The sequence below is a fragment of the Patella vulgata genome, chromosome 4, assembly GCF_932274485.2.
Source record: "Patella vulgata chromosome 4, xgPatVulg1.2, whole genome shotgun sequence".
In the NCBI taxonomy this organism is placed as follows: Eukaryota; Metazoa; Mollusca; class Gastropoda; family Patellidae; genus Patella; species Patella vulgata.
Window position 1 is genome coordinate 25273523 of NC_065882.2, and position 24521 is coordinate 25298043.

The 24521-nt window shown below is 39.8% G+C and overlaps 1 protein-coding gene across 2 annotated transcripts; it reads left to right on the forward strand.

Annotated features, from left to right (window-relative positions):
* The first annotated feature begins 11061 nt into the window (after window positions 1-11061).
* On the forward strand, window positions 11062-23364 carry LOC126818566 (cystinosin). 2 transcript variants are annotated; one of them, XM_050546023.2, is made up of 10 exons: window positions 11062-12691; window positions 13006-13831; window positions 14963-15053; window positions 15567-15773; window positions 16940-17080; window positions 17935-18034; window positions 19174-19293; window positions 20384-20554; window positions 21921-22038; window positions 23018-23364. In XM_050546023.2, exons 2-10 carry the CDS (start codon window positions 13780-13782, stop codon window positions 23245-23247), a joined length of 1230 nt encoding a protein of 409 aa, XP_050401980.1. In that variant the 5' UTR covers window positions 11062-12691; window positions 13006-13779; the 3' UTR covers window positions 23248-23364. The 2 variants fall into 2 exon arrangements, with proteins under 2 accessions (XP_050401980.1, XP_050401981.1); XM_050546024.2 differs by lacking the exon at window positions 17935-18034 and adding an exon at window positions 17802-17901 and having other exon boundaries at window positions 11064-12691.
* Window positions 23365-24521: the final 1157 nt, after the last annotated feature.

Below are 24521 nucleotides of genomic sequence, written 5' to 3' on the forward strand. Positions count from 1 at the left end.
ATCATTCCTGTATGGGTTTGGGAGTCTGTCCCACCACCGGTCAGACGTCACACCCCGTAGACATGTATCTAGATCAAGTATTAGATGACCACAACCACGACGACGTCGAGAAAGTATTGGGTAGTTTTATGGAAGAGCCGCGACAACAGGTACAAGAATGGGAAGCAGATCCCCAGTGGGCAGTCGACGTGGAACACGCTCTGCGACAACACTGGGAAGTGGTACCGGGTTTCAAAACGGCTTTGATCAGAAGAAAATATGAATAGAGAAGAATATGAATAGAGAAGAACATGAATAGAGAAGATACGTTGTTATTAAGTGATATGTTGGACACGGTGTACCCTCTTACACATCTCTGGAAGGCCTATTATAAAAAGAGTCAAGGCTATCAAACCATCACCTGGTACGAAGAAGATCGGATTAATTTTGCTTATTACAAAAGGAGTCAAGGTTGTCAAGCTGTCACCTGGTACGAGGAAGATCGGATTATTTTTGATGTGTTGGATCGTTTAGTCAAGACGTATGGAGTTCAAATGACACAAGAAACAATGAATCACTGGTTCGCCTCACATTTACTACCGGACTATCACGTGACAATGACGTATTGTTTACGCTGCGTTGGTCATGCGCAACCGGCTCAACAATCTGGATGTTGTCTATTGTGACCAATGAGCGAATGCCACGTCATCCATCACGTGATTTGGGGGGGATATTACACCAGCAACAACACCGACACTTCATTCTGGAGACATCAACTCAAGTACACAGACGTAGTATGGAAACTTCTTATGGTACCAATGGACAACAGTACGATCTTCAGCGAACTCCTCAACGAACCACTCAACAAACAGAAACCCAACAACAACAGTCCAACAACTGTTTTGGGTGTGGAAGCAATGAACATTGGTACAGAGACTGTCCACACAGAGCCAACCAACGAACCACTCAACGAGCTACTCAACGAACTACTCAACGAGCAACAGAAACCCAACAACAACAGAAACCCAACAACTGTTTTGGGTGTGGAAGCAATGAACATTGGTACAGAGACTGTCCACACAGAGCCAACCAACGAACCACTCAACAAGAAACCCAACAACAACAACAGTCCAACAACAGTTTTGGGTGTGGAAGCAATGGACATTGGTACAGAGACTGTCCACAAAGAGCCACTCAAAGAGCCACTCAAAGAGTCACTCAAAGAGTCACACAACGAGCAGCCTCAACCTCGCAAACAGAAGCTCAGAGAGAAGCTCAGAGAGAAGCTCAGAGAGAAGTCAACACACAAGAGGAAACTCAAAGAGAAACTCAAAGAGAAACTCAAGGAGAACATCAAAGAGAACATCAAAGAGAACATCAAGGAGAACATCAACGAGAAGCGCAACGAGAAACGACAGAAGTCAACACTCAACGAGAAACGACAGAAGTCAACACTCAACGAGAAACGACACCCACTCAAAGAGAAACGACAGAAGTCAACACTCAAAGAGAAGCTCAAAGAGAAGCTCAAAGAGAAGCTCAAAGAGAAGCCAAAAAAGTCAACACGGGTAAACGCTACGACACCTGTTATCGATGCAAACAAGTCGGACACTGGGCTCCTGCCTGTCCCCAACGCTACAGGCCTTACCCGTCGACCCGTTACCAAAATGAACAAAATAAAGAAAAAGAAGCAAAAGAAGCAAAACATCGATGTCTCAACTGTGACGAATTTGGCCATGGATTGTTTGCCTGTAGACAGTCCCCAGAAAGAATCGACGACTTTAGCACCTTTGCCAGCAAACTGTTCAACGTCGAACCCCGTTACTGGTACTGGTGTGAAGAAGCCAACGAACTCTATCACCGGTTCAGGCAAGACGAAAAAGAAGACGTTAAACCATCCTGCGTCCGAGCCTTGTTCTACGACAGCAACTAGACTAGAGCAAGATTTGGTTCATTGTCCGATTCAACTCGATGTACCACCGTTTTCCATTTCCTTGACGGCTGAAGATGCTCAACGATTAGCACACACACTCATCATTCCAGGTGGCTATCGTGGTATGACAGAACATCCTCCTCCACCACCACTGCCTTGGATGGACAACGAATGGGTACCCTTGGTGTTAACTCTACTAGAGGCCCAAGACTGGGTCGACGACGACGTTTTACAAAAGATGATCGGTTCCGTGTATTGGGTACCCCGTGTGTTGACGCGATCTCCGTGGCTGTATGCGCATATGGTGCGCATGGAATACCCTTTACCGTTGTGAACTACCGTTGTGAACTACCGTTGTGAACCTCTGTTGTGAACTACTGTTGTGAACCACTGTTGTGAACTACTTTTTGACTTGACTTTTTGCATTTTAGTATTTGCCGTTCCTTGTGATGTGTTCATAAACTTCTTTGAAATTTTGTATAATAAATAGTTTGTTAAATAGTTTGTTAAATAGATTGTTAAATAGATTGTTAAATAGATTGTTAAATAGATTGTAAATTTTAACATTAAAATGTTACATAAATTTTATTTTATTGTACACATCTTGTCTGTTGTTTTTTGCCAGGGGTAGTATAAAAGGGGGCTGGCCTAAAAGGGAAAAGTTATTTCACCATGGACGTGTCATTCAAGCACCCCTTTACCATGTTAGTGAGCGGACCAACGGGTGTGGGGAAAACGGTCTTTGTGCAAAAGTTTCTCCAAGCATCACTCTTTGATACTCCCCCTGAACGCATCGTCTGGGCTTATGGTGAATGGCAAGACAGTTACAAACAGTTTCCTTATACCTATACGCGTGGGTTGGGCAATTTGGACGAAGTGATGGATCAAGTCCAAGGGCCCCAATGTTTAGTCGTGGATGATTTGATGGGAGAAGACACCGACACGTTAGAACGTTGGTTTACCAAGAAAAGTCATCATAGAAATGTGAGCGTAATTTACATTGTGCAAAATCTGTTTGATAAACAACAGAGGACCATCAGTTTAAATGCTCATTATGTGGTCCTCTTTAAAAATCCTCGCGATGCCTCACAGATGGGTGTCTTGGCCCGACAAATGTATCCGGGACAAGGTCAATTTATGCAAGAAGCCTTTGCCGATGCCACCAGTACCCCTCGCAGCTATTTACTCATCGATCTGAAACCCGATACGCCTGATGAACTACGTCTTCGTACACGTATCTTGCCGGAGGAAGAACCGTCCCATGTCTATGTGAAAAAAGTATAAAAAGGCTCCTGAGATGTCCAAATTCATTTAATGTCAGCATGGCTCGTGTGAAGAACACCGTTCGTCGTCATCCACCTCCCGGACTACCCCGTGCTAGATTTCCACCACCCGCCTGGAAAGGACAAAATTCGTTTGGCGCCACACCAACAGAAACCGCAGGACCCAATCGACGGCGCAATGTGGGTACCAATATGGGTACCAATATGGGTACCAATTTAGCTCCAGATTTACGTTTATCCCCCGTAGTCGTACGTGTGCCACGCCATCATCAGATTCCAGTCACGGACAATGACACCCGTCGACGTCGCCCTGCGCCTCGCCGACCTCTACGCCTCGATGACGATGGTGTCGTCAGACGTCGTCCAGCGCCCCGCCAACCACCACGTCAGGAATTGAAAGGAATGAGGAGCTTTATTAACCGTTTGAAACAACTGTCACCCGAAATGGCTTATGGACAGTTGGCCAAGAGTACCGGGATGGCTCAAATTGGATTGTTGAAATGGTTCAAGCTGGCTGCTGAACATTTGTTGAAAGGAAATATACGACCCTTACACAAACAACACGAACGATGGGTAGAGAGAAATCGAGAGAGATTGCAACAACTGACTCGAGATCGTTTATCTGTCAACGATAAATTGAACATGATTATGAAACCCGGTGGACAGGGATTTTTCGGAGGTATCCTAATTCGAATCTTGATCCGTTGGAAAGAACGTTTGCAAAAGGCCAGAGAAAAACAGAGACCCGTCAGAAGACGACGAACCGTTCAACGCGGTGGATTTTTTGGTGTCGTGGAAAAGGCCAGGCAAAGACGACGAAGACGACAATATAAATAAGATATAAATACCACATCCCTATCCATCTCGGCATAACACCATGAAATCCCGTGATCTCAACATCATTCGGTCGCTACGGGCCTTGCCCAAACCCTGGCAGAAACAAGTCCTGAGACATGCTCCTGATACTTTTATTCAGACTCTTTCTGAATGTTGCCGCCAAGTCTCCAGACCGTTACCCCAATCGTTAACTCTTTTGGCAAATCGTAAAACCCCCATGAGAACAAAACGACGAATCGTTCAACGCGGTGGATTTTGGGGTGAAATTGTCAAATTTGTGCTTCCAGTCCTGAAAACCGTCGGTCAGGCCGTGGGTCGTGCGGTAGGTCTACCTATTTAGGTATCCAGATTTGTATCCAGAGATTGGTATCCAGAGATTGGTATCCAGACCCCCTAAGACTACTATAAAAGGCCCTCCAGTATAAAAACCAAGACGTCACCATGCAGTCATTACCTCTCTTGAATGTGTTATTGAACGTATCTCCAGCTTGGAGAAAACGTCTGATTCGACAAGCGCCCCGAGACGTGGTGAATTGTTTATCCGAGTGTATTGGTAATTTACTACAAGGCACCATAACTCTGACACCTCGCGAAAAACAAGGTTTGCAACGTCTAAAACGTGTGTTGCGTTCTTTGGGAACCTCAAAAACCTCGTGGCATCAACGAAGGCGTTTATTGGGTTCTTCAGCCATTTGGAAAAACGTATTTCCCTGTATTCAACGACAGCTGAAACGACGACGATGAAATTTGCACGGAAAATGAAATTGGTGCCGATGGACGAACCCAGTGTCACGATAGTGAAGCCGTACGAACCCGTGTGGGAACGGGACCCTATTCGTCGTATCATGGAAGAAGTGTCGACCGAGATGGATACCGTCTTGAAATCCAGTATGCCCGATGCCGATAAAATGCAAAAGTATGGCCAGTTGCTTGAAAGATTTCATACGATGCAAAAGAAACTTGCAACCTCCCAATCACCGCAAGCACCGCAAGCACCGCAAGCACCGCCACCGCAAGCACAGCAACCTTCACCACCACCACCGCCCCAACCTTCATCCCAACTACCACAAGAACCCAATGTGTCGCAATCGATCCTGGAATCGGTTCCTGCCAAGTATCGTTCTAAAGCCAAACAATTGTTAAAACACATCAAAGAAAAGACACCTTTGGAATGGAACGAAAATTATGAATTGGTACGTGATGGTCAAGTGATCAAAGGAACGAATGCCTACGATATTGTCAACGATTTAATGCGACGTCGTAAAACCGTGTCGCCAGCTCCGGGGTGGAACGATGTCGTGTCCACGTTAAAGAAGACACATGCTTCGCGAGAATGGGTAGGGAATGCAGACCGATGGAAGACACCAATTCGTAGACCGCTGGGGAAAGAACAAGGACCTCGTAGGACACCCCAGCAGACCCCACGTACACCCCTGGAGGAACGCTGGACGACCCCTCGGGAACAAAAAAGGAAACGTCTTCAAACCAGTCGAAGATCAGCACCACGTTGGATCCCCTTCAGAGACTTGTAATGTTTTTGTAAAACGTGTAAAACACTTGTAAAGTTTTAATAACAGACCTGTAAAATAACAAACCTGTAGAAACTTGCAAAATAACAAACCTGTAAAAACTTGCAAAATAAATTTTATTACAAAATAAAGTGTATTACAAAATACCCAGTATGTACCCAGTATGCGAAGAGTATAAATACTGTTAAACAGTATAAATACTTTTAAAATGGACAAGAAGTTGGCTCGTGTGTATTACGACCCCAAACATCCTGCGGGGTTCGGGGGAGCAACCCGTTTACAGAAAGCTACCGGGGTTCCATTGAAACGTGTCCGGGCCTGGTTACGGGGACAACGCACGTACACCTTGCATAAACCCATACGAAAACGTTTCCCTCGTTTATCCACCGTCGTAGCCGGTGTAGATCATCAGTGGCAGGCCGATTTATCTGATCTCTCGTCCTTGGCCTCCTTTAACGATGGGTACAAATTCTTACTGTGTATCATTGACGTATTTTCCAAATATGCCTGGGTGGTGCCACTCAAGAATAAAACAGGTCCCACGTTGTTGAAGGCTTTACAGAGCGTTTTAATACAAAAGCGTATTCCGCTACGACTGCAAACAGACAAAGGAACCGAATTTCTCAATCGACATGTTCAAGCTTTCCTGAAGAAGAAAAAGATTCATTTTTTCGTCACGCACAATGTCGAAACCAAAGCCAGTGTGGTTGAACGATTTCAGCGCACGCTCAAACAACGCATGTGGCGTTATTTTACGTATCGAAACACACAACGTTATATCGATGTACTGTCCGATTTGGTGAGGGCATACAACGGGGCCCGACATCGTACTATTGGCATGGCCCCCAAAGAGATGACCCCGGACAAAGAATGGCAAATCACTTCCAAGAAAACCAAGGTAGTTCCAGCCCGATTGTCTCGACGAACGCCCGTCCGTTTGGCCTTACCCAAACATGGGGCGTTCGACAAAGGCTATTGGCCCAACTGGACCCTGGAAACGTTTCGAGTGGATCGACAGAGTGGGTCGACGTATAAATTATTGGATGAACGTGGCGAGCCTATCGCCGGAACATTTTATCCCCAAGAATTACAAAGGGTGCGAACGGATCCCGACGAAGAGTTTCCCATTGAACGTGTGTTGGATCGTCGCCGTGGCGAAATGTTGGTCAAATGGTTGGGATACCCTGCTAGCTTCAATTCCTGGATACCCAAGAGCGCCGTTGTCTATAAATAGTCCCGATGTGTCCCAGAGAATGTCACAATGTCACAAGACGAAGCCACGTCAACGATTTCTACGTCCCTCTCCGAACATCGACGTCACTGGTCTTGTTTTGGCAGTCGCATCCCGCAAGCGGAAATTGTCTTTTTCTGTCAAGTGATTTTAGTGTACGTGGTGGCAGGTGTCGCTTTAGCCCAGTTAGCCACACGCCCCGAAGGTCCCCAAACCACCCTGTGGACGGCCCTCCTGTCCAGTAGTATTGGCTATCTGCTTCCGGCGCCAGCCCTCAATACCACCCCCAAAAATGACAAATCCCCGCCAGTTTTATCTCACATTGCCTAGTGACAGTTCCATGAAGGTGTATCCCGACAACACAATGTCCAGTTACCGTACGCTGCTGAATTCTCCCATCGATTTGGACCACCGAGATTGGGAAGTGGGATTGGCTTCCGTGTCGTTTCCCACGACGTGGAACAATCTCTCGGAAGGAAGTAGCGAAATTAGTCTTATGATGGTGATGATCGCACCCTATAATCCAGAGGTACACAGGCCAGACAACATACCGAAGAATGACAAATGGAATATGACCGAAGAGCCCGCGAAGGTTGAGATGAAAAAGTATCCTATTCCTGGAGGAACGTACAACAGTGTCCAGCACTTGTTGGCTGAGATAAATTCGCTTATACGCGCTTTGTTTAAAGATCACGTGACGCTCGAAACGTTGCATGCCAAACCTAAACGAAGACATCCGGACAATCCCGAACTCACGGAAATCGAAAAAGAACACGAGAAGAATTACCAAGCCAAAATAGATGCCTACAGCAAAGCCATCAAAGAAGAACCGATCTTATCCTTCGTGCTGGACCAAGTCACGAAAAAAGTCAAGTTGCAGATCAATACGGAAGACGGTTTTAAATATCTCAAACTTATACCCTTTCTCCAGTTGAAGTTGACGGGCCCCGTGGTATCCTCCTTGGGATGGATTCACGAGACCACGATTATGCCCCGATTGGACCATTTAACGTCTTTCAAACAGAGGGATATCATCGTGGCCCCGGAAACCTTTGACATCAATGTGGGACACACCATGTTTTATCTGTATGCAGATCTCTTGGAACCCCAACGGGTGGGGAATATGGTGGCGCCTTTGTTGGATGTCTTTCCAAGTTCTCACGGTTATCATCGCCCAACGGTCATCCATTATCAGCCCTTCAAGTACGACAGCATCACCACCATTGGCCTCTATATAAGAAACGGTCTTGGCCATAAAGTGTCATTCACCCAAGGAAAAGTCGTCGTCAAACTACATTTCCGACGAAAAGCAATTTAAAGCAATTTAAAGCAATTTAAAGCATAATGCAATTTTATCGTGGTGTGTTACGCCAAAAGGGCGCCAACATGAAGACGCCCACGCCCATCAACGTCTACCGGGGAGGTGTGTTGCGGCAAAAGGGCGCAGGGCGTTTACAGGGGTTACTGAACTTGGCGAAACCCTTTCTGCAAGCTGGAAAGAACGCCTTAAAGACCAATTTTTTGAACCAAGAGACTTTTGGAGAATTGGGAAAAGCAGCCCTTGGTGTGATATCGGGAAAACAAAGTGTGGGCCAGAGTTTGAAGAATGTGTTCCAGCGCACCATAAAACCACGTCTCCGACAAACACTAGCCGATGTCATGTCCTCCCAAACACCCAAATCCCGACGCCGACAAACAGACACCAGACCGCCCAAAACCAAAAATTCTATAAAAAGGAAAGGAAAATCCACTGGCGTCATTTCACGAGCCAAACGTCCTCGGCCCGACATCTTCGATCATGGCTTCAGCAATGCGTAACGATTCCTGTCCTTGTGCTCGCGATGAACTGGAACAATTGTTCCAAGTGCCCGACACACACACGGCCATTACCCGAGTAACCAAAATACGCAAATACGCCATCACACCCGATCTGAATCACGATGGACCGATTGAATTTCTGGTGAACAATGCCAGTATGGATTTCATCGATTTGGCCAATACAACCCTATACCTGCAACTCAAGGTGGTGAAAGAGGATGGTACCAATCTACCGGTAGACGAACCCGTGGCTCCCGTGAATAATTGGATGCACTCTTTGTTTAAAGATGTGAAATTGCGGCTGGGAAAAGCTTCTGATACCTTGGTCACGTCTCCTCTACCCAATTACGCCTATCGAGCTTACCTAGAGAATTTACTGAGTTATGGAAAACAAGCCAAGACGAACCATTTAGACCGACAAGTCCTGTGGCACAAGGATACAGCCGGCGAATTTGATCAAGCTTCACCCGTCAAAGCCAATGCAGAGGCCCCCGAACCTGCCAATGCCGGGTTGATGGAGCGCTACAAACGCATCTCGCAGAGCCAGGTGGTGGAATTACAATCACGGTTGCATTTAGATATGTTTCTACAAGAGAGGTACTTAGTGGACCAAGTCGATCTACGTCTGAGTTTGGAAAAACAATCCTCTAAATTTTTCCTGATGCATGCCGACAATAAAGGACCCTACAAGATTGATTTCATCAAAGCTTATTTGGAAATTCCGTTCGTCACCCTTTCTCCCACCACGTACACACGGATTAACAACCAACTCAAAACCACCAATGTCAAGTATCCCTTGAAACGCATGGTCGTCAGAGATGTGGTTGTGCCGAGTAACCGTACCAGTCACGTCCTGGACAATCTGTTCATCAACGAAACCTTACCCGCGCGTCTATTTGTGGGGTTGGTCAGTAACCGAGCTTACGATGGGCATAATACCAGGAACCCGTTCCGATTTCATCATCATAACCTCAAGCACATTCGATTGACCATAGATGGAATAGTCGTGGATGATTATGCCGATCTCAACTTTGGCGATAAATTGGCCATCACACCGTACATGGATTTAATGAATCGTGTGGGTGTTCTCAATACCCGAGAAGATTTGGATCTCAGTTTCCACGATTATATCAAGGGTTACACGCTGTTTTGTTTTGATTTGACCAACGACCGAGGAGCAGACCGGGCCTATTCACATCCCAGAACCACGGGTAACCTGTCTCTAGAACTACGCTTCTCGGCAGCCCCCACTAACGCTCTCAATCTTATGATGTTTGCCGAATACGACAATGTCTTGGAAATCGATTGTAACCACCAAATCATCATGGATTGGTAGTCCTTTATCCACGTTACAATTGGAAGAGGCCCTGCGTCATCATTCGGACGTCTTTGGTGGCGTCTGGTCCCGGAATCACCTGTACCAACTGCAACCCCATACCTATCCTCTAGCCTACATTGTCAATACCGACGACGAACAAGACCCCGGCACCCACTGGACCGTGTTTATGTGTGAAGGACCTGGACACTTGTATTTTTTTGATTCTTACGGATGCCCACCCGAGACCTATGGACAAGCCTTTGCCGATTTCAGTCAACGTCACGGACCCACTACCCATCAACCCCAATGGTTACAGAGTTTAACGAGTTTTGTGTGTGGACATTACTGTTTATTTTTTATCTGCCATTCGAAACGGTGCCTGCAATTGTTTGGCACCAATACCCGGCAAAATGATGTGCTGGTGAACCAATGGGCTCAAAATCATTTTCCATCCTTAAATCGTTTGGGTGGACAAACGTGTTGTTCTTTTTCAAAAATGTAAATACGTTCAATTGTTGATTTGTTCTAATGTTCGATTGTTCGATTGTTCTATTCATTAAAAATGTTATTAAAAATGTTATTAAAAATGTTATTAAAAAGTCTTTTTCGTGAAAGCGTGCTGGGGAACTCCCCAGAAAGGGCGAGGGAACCCCACTGAGCAAGTCCCGAGAAAGGGCGAGGGAACACCCCCCAAAAAAGACGAGAGAAAACTAGCAAAGGGAGGGGGAATCCCCGAGGGCAATCCCAAGAAAGAACGAGAGAGCAAAGGGAAGGGGGTCCCCACGATAAGGGCGAGGGAATCCCCGAAAAAGGGGCCCAAGACCCAAGCACAGAAAGGACGAGAGAAATCCCGAGAAAAAGGAAATCCCCGAGGGAAATCCCTATGACGTCATGTCACGTATGACGTCACTAACGTATGACGTCATCACCGGAAGTGACCGTTGCTATGGATGTCGTCATCGCCGGAAACGGAAGTGACGTCATCACCGGAAGTGACGTCATCACCGGAAGTGACATCATCTTATGACGTCATCGCCGGAAGTGACGTCATCTTATGACGTCATCACCGGAAGTGGCCGTTGCTAGGGACACAGGAAGTGACCTGCGCATGCGCAACACCGTTGCTAGGGCTTCTGCGCATGCGCGCCATCGTCCCTATACCCAGGCCCTAACTACTCGCATATCTTACAGCATCAGCTTTTAGGGAGGATACGCAGGAACTTCAGCGGAAAAAATGCAACCTAAGAGCCAGGATAAATGTGTTGGAACCAGGGGATTGTGTTTTAGTGAAACGCCTAGTTTTTCCAGAGGGCAGACACAAGCTAGCAGATAAATGGGAGGATAAGCCATGTAAGATTTTGAGACAGCCAAACAAGGACATACCGGTTTACGAACTACAAGCGATTGGTGGAAATGGTCGGAAAAGGACATTACACAGGAACCATCTTTTACCCATCAGTACGTTACCGGAAATTTCACCAGATGTCAACACTAGAACAAGACCAGTACCACGACCAAGAACTAGACAACCAAAGGTAATACCAGAACCCGAAGAGTCATCCAGTAGTGAAGAAGATGAGGATCAGGTGTACTTAGTGGAGGATGCAACCTACTTGCAACCTGCTAGCACCACTGAGGTACACGATGGGAACGAAGGACAAGCTGAGATCGACACCAGTGTTCAAGATGGTGGAAGCAGGCCTGAACCACCAGACTCAGCTGTTTCTGAAGTGTCAGAGGAAAATTCACAGCCAGATGACCCGGAGCCCAGAAGATCGGGAAGAGAAAGAAAACAACCGCTCCGGTATGAAGATTATGTCATGTCACAGCAACCAGCATCTTCGGTACCTTCTACCCTACAGTTGCGTGCTGAACTGGCAAGATCGCTGTTACCACCAGATTTCATGAGTTTGTCACCAGATAGGTTGCAGGTCGTACTAACTATGTTGCCAGGTTTATGCAAGTCCTTGTTTCCGGATGTATTTAATTTTAGCTGGTGTTGGAGACGGCCAGGTCATATTGTGATCGGATGTCGAATATGGTTAATGTCGGGGACAACATTTGCATTAGGGGGGAAGTATGTGGGAGAGTGATTTTATTGGGGAACATTTTAAAGTCACCAATACTAAGTTTTAAATGTTAGATAATATGTTCCACTTCACTAGCTTTAGCTATCCTGTGTTTCTATCGACTTTCTATCCACTATCTTAAGTTAGAGTGAGTTTCTTCTCACTTTTGGTATCTTGTCTTGGTTTTAACCTTTGAACCTGAGTATATTGTGGTCAGGTGATTTGGTATCCAGGGAATGTTTGGACACTTAGGTAATAGAGTTTGAGGCAATAGGTTGACTATTTTCAGTTCTCCATATTGCAACTTATTTCTGTATAGTCATAGTTTAATTAGCTAGTTTTAGATATTTCATTTCTAATATAGTTTATATAGAAGTTAGATTAAAGTATTCAATAGTTCCAGTGATTGCCAGGTAGGGTATGTATTATATTGTTTTATGTAGTTTTATCATAGTTTTCAAAGTCTTGGTCATGTTGGACATATAGTGTCAGACATATTGGATTTTTAGTAAAATTTAAAGTTCCTTGGGTTTAGTAATGGTTTATAGTTAGTATATTATACATTTCACCACTTTCATTCAAATATACTTTTAAACATCTATTGCATATTCACACATTCATATATTTTATTACAGATACTTCAAAGGTACTTCACCTTTGACAGTCTGTCTAGCCAGCAAAACCCCTCTCTAGGGTAAGCTACTTATTAAGTGTTTAGTTATTTAGATTATTTAGATTGGTATTATTACATACATATACTTTAACTTGTAGCTGTCATACAAGTTAGCAGGATGAAGTTAATTATATAGGCAGTATTTAAGATCGCGTTTAAGTGATTAAGTAAAATGGATTTATAGATAGGCCTATGTAGCATGTATCTAGTATGTATATTTCTACTACTAAAGTTATGATGCTATTATTAATTTGTAATTGTGTATAGAGATAGATTTTATCAATTCAACATATGTATTATTATATATATTTAGTCTTATTTATTATGTATTTCAGGGTTTCTGTTATATCTGAATAAACCGTTGAATCGAACCCTTGGTAACAATATATCAAAACATAAATAAGTAATGAGTACGTGTGGATTTGAGCAAACGATTGGCATAATGCGTACCGCATAAGGACACAGATCACCAAATATTCCTACGCCGTCACAAACAAGGGCCAAAGCTATTTTTAGTCTTCCTCTCCCTTTTCCTTTTTCCCCCTTTTGCATGGCGATTTTTGTTGACTTTTTGGTGTAGAATTGAGGAAAAGGGTTTGAAAATACATTTTCTGCCAGGTTTTGGTGAATATTCATAATTTTGATGCGGAAGGATACAAGAGTTGAGAGGTTGGTTACGTTGAAATGTAGGGCCTGAAATTGCATGTTTATTTGTCTCTACTTCCAGCTTGTGTATCTCAAGTTTTTCATGAAGAACCTCATACGTGCTTTTGGGCAAGTGGTTGCCACATGTTGCTCCATCTGTGGTAGAAAGCGTTCTACCCAACGAAAATTTGGGAAAAAGTTAGAGCCGGTCTAAGATACGAGAATTAACATTGGAGTCAATGGGGAAATCTTTAGTGATCTGTGTCCATAAGACACCCGCACAAGTCACAAGGGTAACAATTATTGCATCGCGCCCCTGGAATCTATATAATTCTTAGATCACATGACCCGAACAGGTCATATGACTTGATGTTTATCAAAATGGAGTACGGACATCACGGGCGAAGAAAGTTATTTTTTTGTTGATAAAGCACCTGATTGTTTGAAACCCGACAAAAGAGAACATGGAATTCGGAAGGAGACGTATAGCGCTGTTGCCAGTATTGCTACTTTCAGGTAAGTTATTAGAAAGGGAGAAATGATAATTCTAATTCCTGATCATATGATTATGAATGCTATGAAAATGATGAGGCGTAAGTGCAATAGCGCCGATGAGAGTACTGTCAATACACTTGAACTTCTTGAAGTTGGAAACGTCCAATGTGAACTGATGTTGCTTGTTAAATTATTTATAATATAAAGAAGATATGAAAGTTTTAGTTTAATTACAGAGCCTATTTTAATGTGCCTACAGGATGAAAAATCCGTGCTTTGAAAATGTTAAATCAGTGCTTTGAAAAATGAGTGTATCCTTGTAAATGTGCGATCATTAGCCTATTTTTCTTCACTTAAGACTTAAGCTTTCTTTTTCGAATGTTTCGTGATTTGAAATATTTGCAAGGGAGAAAGACGTCAGGTGCAGGTGATATTGAAGGTCCGTCTGCATCACCGTCAAAAGCCATGTTGTCCTCCACTCAGTCGAAATTACAAGTAAATAGTCAAATTTTTCAAGAAAGAACTTTTTTATTCGTTGGAATATTTAATTGTGCAACCAGAGTTAAGTAGTTTGTTCATAATCGAAGAAATCCATTTAAAATTTACGATGGTTCAGACATTAAGTCTATATTTTTAAGCTTTATACTTAATGACAGTGTCATGAGTCAAATGAGTCATGGGATGTCATTGGCACTGGGTAAAAAAAAAGACTCAGTTTCAATTAGTGACAAGGGATGTTTCAACCATTTTTTGGGGCATTGTTGCACAACAGACTTAACGGCTAACAGCTATTAACATATACACAAATTTTACTATGCATTGCACTTTCAGTACATCCACATGGAAATGAACACTTTAGATTTTAGATTGTAGCACAATTTACCCAAATCGACCATTATTTCAAATATCACAATAACTTTTTGTGTCTGCTTAGTGATAAAACCAACATTTTATTATATTTTTCTAATTTGAGAGCTTTTCAGAGTTAATGTTTGGTGTGACCATGTTAATATAATTTATCAAGAAAATTCTTTAACTACAATATTTTTAATTATTGTGACGTGGCAATAATCTAAAGCAGAATTGGTCAGCCACTTTTTATTACAGCAATAGCATAAGCTGTTTGTATGATAAAATTATTTCTTATTACAGTTTTAACCGTAAATGGAGCATATTTGAACATGTCAGATTCTTCCATATCGATAGAATTAAATGAAGAAAAAATACTAGATTTAATACCAAGGTATTTGTACTGCTATATTTTATTAATTATTCTTGTATTTTCTTTTATCTCATAAATTTTCTTTTTGCAAACAAATGCTTCAAATTAAAGATTGCAAAATTGAATTAATTGTGTTACCAATAAATTGGTTAATGTTAAAGTAGTCTCTGTATCTGCTGATATTGAAATACAAGGAAGTCCATTGCAGAATGCCAGGATACTATCTTTTACTGGCTCGATATCAGCATCATTGATTATGGATTTAAACCCTAAAACTTCTCGATGCCGTAAAAATATTTATGAAATGTTAAATATATTTTACTGTTTTTTTCACTATTCTGAAAGTGAGAGCATTTGCAAAATGGAAATATAGTCTACATACTTCTTGTAAATATTTTCTAGATTTATGAGGTAGATTGTACATAAAGATACACATTATATCACCATCATCATCAAAATATTTGTAATATTAACATTATCCCATACAGTAGATATTAAAACTATAGGCTACAATGTGATCTATTATTCTTTCAGATCTGAACTTGATGAATCAGCTTTAATAGTATTTACATATGAGATTGGTAGTGAGATTAAATTTGAGCAAGATACAAAATTGATAAGGGATGTTCCTAATGTAACCATACCAGCCAATAGTACTGAGAAAGTACCATTCTTAGTGAAATCTGAAAGTCCAGGTCATGTTATTCTGGGTATAAACTCTACCTCAACAGAACTACAGGAGTAAGTGTTTGTTTATCTTTAAGATAAATTGAGAAAGATAAACATTTCAAACCTGCGCCAGACTTGCTTCTGGTCAATGCCAATGGTAGGGTACCCCACGATACAAAATATCCCAAATATATTGACAATTATGCCATCTTTCCTCATTTATAATCACTAAATAAATGGTCATGCTGCATTTGGTAAGTTATAACCATATAAAGCATGGGTTCCACGATGACCGTATATGTCGGTCAAGACCTAGGGCTATGGAAAATGACCGTAACTAGATCTGATTCATCGGTCATTTTGCATGCCGGAAAAATAGTCTTTTTTTCAAAACTCAATTTTTAAACATGGCTACGATCGACCTCCAAAATGTAACTATTTCAGTTTTAAGCCCAAAATTTAATTTTTGTGTACACCATTCTTACAAAGTGGTATAGACACGTGAATTCACAATACCCTACTATGAATAAAAAAACATGAAATTTGAAAATGACCGACAGTGAAAATTTTGAAGTGGAAGCCCTGATATAAAGTAGAATGAAAATATGCTACAATGTACATTGTACATGACAAGCCAGCACCACACTCAACCATTTTCAAGTGCAATATAGGTTACATGTCCTTGGTTTGGGATTAGTCATACCAAACAAGTCTACTAAACGTCCCCAGCTGATTGACAGGCCTGGATTTATTTATATAGAAACATTATAAGTATTCACTGAGAAGTTCAACTTTTATTAGAGCTCAATTCTGGCTGTGTGGGGCACCCCATCACTGGAAATACTAATTATTGATTGATTGGGGTTTTTTTTGGCATTTTTTCATGGACTGAAATAAAATCTTATGTGAAATTTTCCATAATGACCAACAAATGAAACTCGCCACTTATTGACAGGACCTGCCGATTTAACCTAGTGAAAAGATACTATTTTCCTTCGCAAAGACTTTCTGTCTGTAACCCAAATCAACCAACGGCATCATATTGACAGATCTGTATGTTAAATCTCACCACTGTGACTGTGCAAAAGGTAAAGTCTGTTCTAAACTAAACGAAAATAAAATTAAATAAAATATTATATAGGTACGGACTGTATACATTCTCTATCAATTCTGATATATTTTCTTATATGTTTTGGAAATCTCATATTTTTTATGAATATGTTTCATTTTAATTATAGTCTAAAGGATGTTTATGTACGCATTGATGTTTATCACAGTACTATGCTGGTTGTCATTAATTCTGTCATTGGTTGGATATATTTTGTGGCATGGAGTGTTTCATTTTATCCACAGGTTTACTCAAATTTCAAAAGGAAAAGGTTTGTTGATAATATTTATATAGTTTACTGCATAACTGTATTACATGAAGAGCTGTACTCCGAAACGCTAAAATGAAATGGGGTTTAAACAGGCCCGTAGCCAAGGGGGGGCCTGAGGGGGCGAAGCCCCCCCTGGAAATAATCTTGCCCCCCCTGACAAAAAGTTGTCGACCATATTTATAAATTACCTATGTATGATTTGAATATATTTCTTGAAAAACACTCAGAATAGTTCGTTCTTAGAACAATTAATTGTCGATTTCTATGCTTAGAAACTCGTTTACAGCTACTCAATTTTCAAAAGAGAGACACCCCGCCCCCCCCCCCCCCCGGACCCCCCCCCCCCCCCCGGACCCCCCTACCCTGGCTTCGGGCCTGGGTTTAAAGTGCTACTTTCAGAACCAACTAGCTTTATGAAGATATCATGCAGGGTACTATGAGCCTTTTGTACATGGGACCTCATTTTATTGTCCCATCAAAATAACTAGGCATTGTTCCTTGCCAGACCCTCTGTCCTGCATTAATCACTGACACGGTAAATCACGCAGATTTAGGCTTATGTAAAAAAAAAAAAAAAAAATCAACCCAGCTTTATGATAATGCATTATGTTTTGCAAATATATGTTAATCTGTCTGGACTTTTGATTATCCCTAAAATTAAAAGGAAAAAATATCAATTTTATTTGTCTTCTTATATTATAACAATCATATTCTTTTTCAGTGTTGTAGGCTTGAATTTTGATTTCCTTTCTTATAATTTAACTGGGTTTTTAGCCTATGGTTTGTTTAATATCGGAATGTATTGGATTCCACTCGTTAAGGTCAGTTACAAATTAATGACTTTATAATTTCAGTGTCATTGGGTTAAATTTTGACTACTTAACATACAACATATTAGGCTTTTTAGCTTATGGTTTTTTCAATGTTGGTATGTTTTGGTTGCCATCAATTAAGGTAATATGTGTCCATTTAATGTGCTAAGTTTCTGAATCCTTGAAACATTTTGTCATTTTAAACTTTAAAAAAATGAAATTTGCCATCCTGCAATTGTTTTCATTGTTTATTTGTTTGTTTACATGTACATGTTTATTATATCCTTTCTTTAAATTATTTGTGTTATGCATGAAACTGTAATATTCATAAATAGATCATTGGGTGATGTCTTGTCATTATGGAAGAGTATTGTTTACATTAGCATGTTATAACATGACCCAATAATAAACTTGTCAAATGTTAAGTAAAACTAGACCATGTAAATTATGAAATATGGAATATAGAATGAAGGAAAACAAATTGAAAGGTGGATAGTCATATTGTTAGACAGTTTAACTGCATTTAAATTTAACTACCAGGTACCAATACCGGTAATTGTTTTCTTCTTAGATTAAAAAAATTTTTTTTTTTAGCCTTTAATATAACTCTGCAAAGTCTGGAATTAATTCCTATCAAAATTTGAATTTGGCGAGAAATATTGCAATTTCAGATGTTTAAATCATTTTATGATTCAAATTATTTCATACAGTCATTTTTTTTAGCCTATTGTGCAAGCTTTATGTAACTTGTAGTTAGGAAAAAGATTGTTTTCTACATTTAAATTAATACATATGTTATTTTGATTTTATTAAAGGAGAATTTCAGATTGCAATGATTAAAAGATATAGATATTGTAGGCATTTATATTCATATAATCGTTTAATGTACTCTTTAATGTCTCAATGCAACATTTATAAACTATATGAATCCATTGCAAACTATAATATTGTGAAAGATGAATCTCTAAAAGGATTATCGGTCCAAAATTGGTTAATTCCTTTCAGTATTTACAAAGTTATGTTGAATTAAAATTCCATTGATTGATGTAATACGCCCGCTGCGTTTTACTGTGGTCATACAGAAATTATAGGCCTTTGATAAATCAGATTTAATCCAAGCTGGGAGGTTATGTAGCGTTTGTATTTACATTAAATAAATGTTAAATAATCAATCTAAGTACATATTAACAGGGATTAAGCAGTGGAAAATTTAATATTTTTGTGAAAAATTCACTTTTGTTTACAAGATTTCATTTATGTAATATTGTTTATTATTTTCAGAATGAGTATGCTAATGACCACCCTAGAGGTATTAATCCTGTACAATTAAATGATGTTATATTTACCATACATGCTGTATTTATTACAATAATTACAATATCACAATGTTTTATTTATGAGGTAATAATACACTATATGACTGTACATAATGCTAAGGGCAGCCAAGTGTATTTTTTCGCCTGATCGCACCGATTAAAATTCACCAGTGTTTTTTTACGGCTGATCACGAATAGGCACATGTAGCGATCGTCTCAAGAGTGTATGCCATTCTGCGAGTAAATTTACGTTGATCATGTGACTTGCTCTAAACGGCGAATCGCTGAAATCGTAAGATTGCTGTTGTAGCTTGCTATTTATTTGATAAAAATAAAATGCAGCATACCTAGAAGGGCTCGTTTGACAAATTGCAACTTGTGGTACAGGAGTTAGATTTCAGGCTTCGGCAGTGGGGGCAGATATTTTGAGATCATGTGATATAAATCATGTCTCCGATTGACATAGTTCGCCCGACTATATACGCACTACACCGACACACAAGCAAATTTGATCGCCGGCGAAAAATATTCAGCCGAAAATATCTAACATGCTAAATATGAGCAATTGATCGGGCGAATGTTTCGCCGAGCAGAATCGTCGTTGCCGTGACGGGGCACATGGGCATTGTTTTCGAGCGATTTTTAAAAATCGGCTCGATCAGGCAAAAAAATACACTCGCCTGTTCCTCACTTTAGGGAGGTACCCAATGCAACATTCTGAAATTGAATTCTCTTAAAACACGACACTCTAGTGGCTAAAGCTATTTTTGGATTGATTAATCCATAGTATTTATGTGATAAAACCTATTAATTTTTGAAAGATTTTCAATATTTTGTGTAATAAATGTTAGCATCTTCAAGAAGTAGACACCAATCAAATTTTAGTTACTTCTGATAATTATTTAATCAGTTGTTACCCTTTATCATTTTTTAGTGTCTTTTAAATGCTCCCATTACCAACAAAACAATCAACATGTCACAACCCTTGTGGACTGCTCGGACAACTTAGCAGCTGTGGAATTATGTTTCGTTACCTGGCAACCGATCTTTAGGTTAATGCCTTTGAATATCCTAGTTGAAATGAGTCTGCCTTATCAGTCTTCCTATTCTCAAGTTCAATTTACTGAATGTTAATTATAAATACAATCACATTCACATTGTGATTTTCTTTCCAGCGTGATGATCAAAAAATATCTAAAATCTGTAAAGTTTTGGTTGGAATTGCCATCCTGTTTTCTGTAGTAACCCTGTTTGTAGCTGTTGGTGGAAAGATAACATGGCTGACATATCTGTATTATTTCTCGTATATTAAACTAGGAGTTACTCTCATCAAATATGTACCTCAGGTTAGTGGTAATATTGCTAATTAATTTAAACCTTCTTTGTCCACTATTTACCAGTCATACTTTCTTTCATGGGGGTTTAACGTCCCCATGCACCGATTGCAAACAAGTGTAAAACTTGTAAGAAGTGTTATAATATCTTTAACTAGTTATTGGGTTCACATATTGTAGAGAAGTCACATTTCACACACTCAAATTAAATGAGTGATAGGTTTTTATATAAAATCAGTGATAATTTAATTCTGGGTTAATAACAAAATAACACGTCTGAAACTCTTCGTGGAAAGTTTCTACTGTCCATATAAGGGTGGTTCTCGACGTCATTAGGCTTAGTAACCAATCATCATAATTAATTACGTAACATTTCTCCAATTAAATAATTGACAGAGCTGTCTCAAAGACACTGTCAATGTTATAAGACTGATTTAGGTCCTATAGACTTTAGACATGCATTGAGAGAGAGGAGATACCATGTAGATACCGTTGAGGTTCAAGGGACACCACCTGGATTCAGAATTCCCCTTTAAGTCGTAGGATAGCCATATGAGGTTATCATTCTGTCAGTAAACTCAGTCTGCGAATTAGGGGGTGGAGAGAGAGACATGTTAATTTTAAGTATTGTAATGTAACCTAAGCTTGTAGCCTATGTATCCAGTGCTTGATATAAAATGTAGAAACAAACTGTTGCATTGTATTTCCTGTGTGAAACCATAATCTGAGTAAGCTGTAAATTCACAACGTAAAAAAGTCTAAAAGAAGAGAATTACAAATATAACAAGGCTAATAAAATGTGTAGCAGAAGAGAATATGTGTCTCACGTTGGATGCAGGGAGTTTTTGACAGTACACGTTCCACATCTAACCCCTAATGCATAGTACTACAGAAGAGCCAGTCGTAAATGAGATGCTATTGTTGCATAAGTTTTACCGCCTCCATTTCCACAATTGTGCTGTTAGACTTAGAGACCTTTCATAAACCACTAATCAGGATCGCTAGGATGATGGCATGCACCTGCAGTGTAGTGTGCTTTGTCACCCTAACCCCGATCTAAACAGGGCTGATTCATATTACGAGTGAGCGCTGGCTGGCAGTAAGGTACCAAGTCCCCCACCTTCCCGTCGTGATTCATGCCCCTAACTTTATAGTACACAGCCAGTGAGATTCGTGCATTCACAATCATGTGACATACTTTGTCCAGCATACAACAAGCGACAACCATGATGATACAAACTCCCCGGGAATCACGTTTTGGGATGGAGCGCAAATTCCCTCCTGGATCCTGGGATAAGAATTTACAGGATTTTGAAAATCCTACTTTGTGGAGACTATAGTGTAACGAAATGTAGAATAATGCTTTTGAAATTTTTAGGCATATATGAATTATACAAGAAAGAGTACAGATGGTTGGAGTATCGGTAATGTTTTATTAGATTGTACAGGAGGTAGTTTAAGTCTACTACAGATGTTTTTATTGTCTTACAACAGTAGTAAGTATATTTTATTGTCATGACATAATACTTGGGCTTGTAATACCTCCTAATATACCTAGCAAAGTTGTCCATAATTGAACTGTAACACATTTAGAAGTTTTAAAAGTCAAAATGTGAACAGAAATAAAACTAAGCAAAATAAAACTAACGCATTTAGAAGCTTTAATAGTCATAATGTGAATGGAAGTGTGTCGAATCTGAAAGGGTCATTCCTTAGATCTCAATTAACCATCGAACAGAGTTTTAAAAACTTCTGTCGGAAAACTCCCACCATCCATAAATTATCCAAAAACTGGAAAAAATTGTCCATCTTTGTATCTCAATAAACAATCCCTAAGAATTTGAAAACAATATCTGACGAGAACGTACACATGTAAAATGTCTAAAAGACATTGTGGAAGGTCGATATACACAGATGTTAGCAATATTCATCCACATTAAAGAGATAGGGAGAGAAATGGGGTTTAATGTCAACTCGACACAAGCTAGATCATTTCAGGACTAATATAGAGTTCAATTTTATTTCAATAATACGCTTACAAGTAGGGGTCTTTAACAGTGTGCAGAACAGTAGGACGTTAAACCCCATTTCATTTCTTTAACAGTGAGATGAAATCGGAGACTCTGAGAAAACCCATGAGGTTGGACAAGCGACCCTACTCCTTGTCACATACAACGGAATCCACACCACTTGACTCAATGACAGACGTTGTGATCTAACGCACATGTGTTTAATCATTGAGCCACCCCCATCCACATTAAATGGCATTATATAAGAATGCTGTAGATTATACACATTACATGATGTTAGAAATATAAGCATGTGGAAACTGTCATATAAATATATTTGCTCTGTAAGTGTATTGTTTGTTGTGGCTGTATTTTCTTAAGCAGTTTTTCTATTGACAGTTACAATTTCTTCACATGTAGACTTTATTTGTTGATCTTTAAAAATTCATTTAATGTGTATTTTCAGATGATTGGGCATCTATTTTTGGTGATCCAACAAAGTTTGGTTTGGGTTTTTTTTCAATTTTATTTGACATCTTATTTATGGTTCAACATTACATATTATATCGAGGCAATTCATTTTATACTCCAATACCAGATAAAGTCAAACCAGATGATTCCGATATACAGCAGAAGGGTATTTCAACAGGCCGCAATCAACACTTGATGTCATCGAATAGCTCAGATTCTAAGTAAATTAGAACTGTTCAAACATTTAATGATTTAATTTAAAATGGAGAAGCGAGGCTAAGACATCTTATCAAAACTACAACCATTGATAACTTTGCTCAAAATAAAGTAATTTGAATGAAATTTTTAATATATTCAATTTTCATTATCTATTATTGAAATATTAAAGTGGGAACAGCAAGCTCCTTATCTAAATCTTACACAATGCCCCTTTAAGTATAATTTCCAAAATTAAAAAGAAATCCTACATATAATCAGTAATTAAATTTGTTTGATATTTTAGCTATATTTGATTATAAGTACAGGATCATTCCATAGGTCTGAACAGCAACTTTTTTTAATTCTGTGCCAAACTTGAATTTGTTCTGTAAATGTGAGAGAATTAGTTCAGTATGTAAAGTGTATATTGAACATTGTCATTGCCTAGTCAAAAGGTTGTATTCAGACTTTTCCAAATTGATCAAGAGGGCCAAAATGTGCCAAAGTTTAAGAATCATGATATTGTACAAATACGTCATTTCAAAATGTTGTACACAACATGACGTATTTCAAAAGACTTTCATGAATTTACCGTTATGTGTAGTCATTTAAAACAACATGTAGCTATCCACACTTCTTGTGCTAAACATTTAGGGTTGAAAATTATTGTTCTAGTCGGTATTCATTTCCAAGAAAGTATGACATTTTTGGTTTTTATACGCCCACATTATAATGTAGACGTATATTGTCATCGTCCCAGTCTGTCCGTCCACAATTTGTTTGTGGATATGATACTAGTCACAATTCTTATGCCTTTTTGACAAAACTTGAAATATAGGTTTATCTCCAAAAGATCGCGGTTCTTTTCGATATTGGCATCTATCGGATCGAAACTACATGGATTATGGCCCCTGATTATATGAAAAATCACGGTTTTAGCTTGTGGTCACTCTAGACGTCACAATTTTTATCCAATTTAGATGAAACTTCCTGAATCACGTTTTTAGCTTTTGCCCCCCCTAGAGGTCACAATTTTTATCCGATTTAAAAAAAACGTTCAAATATATCTACGTTACACCATAATGATGATGGCGTTAGAATTTCGTGAAAATCGGACCAAAACTGCCAGACAAAATGGCCACTCTATGTACACAAATAGTGTTAAAGTATGTAATATCAAGGTATTGGACCCTCTAGAGGTCACAATTTGTGATCCGATTTTGATGAAACTTAAAACATTTGTTTATGTCCCAAAGACCTCTGTTCCTTTAAATATTCATGCATATTGGATTATGCTCCTT

Bases quoted from the DNA above. Each gene is read 5' to 3' on its own strand.
- LOC126818566 (XM_050546023.2), top strand. From the start codon at position 13,780: ATGGAATTCGGAAGGAGACGTATAGCGCTGTTGCCAGTATTGCTACTT. The intron at 18,035-19,173 runs GTAATATGTGTC...TATTATTTTCAG, and splicing joins TTTGGTTGCCATCAATTAAG to AATGAGTATGCTAATGACCA. The intron at 22,039-23,017 runs GTAAGTATATTT...GTGTATTTTCAG, and splicing joins TTTATTGTCTTACAACAGTA to ATGATTGGGCATCTATTTTT.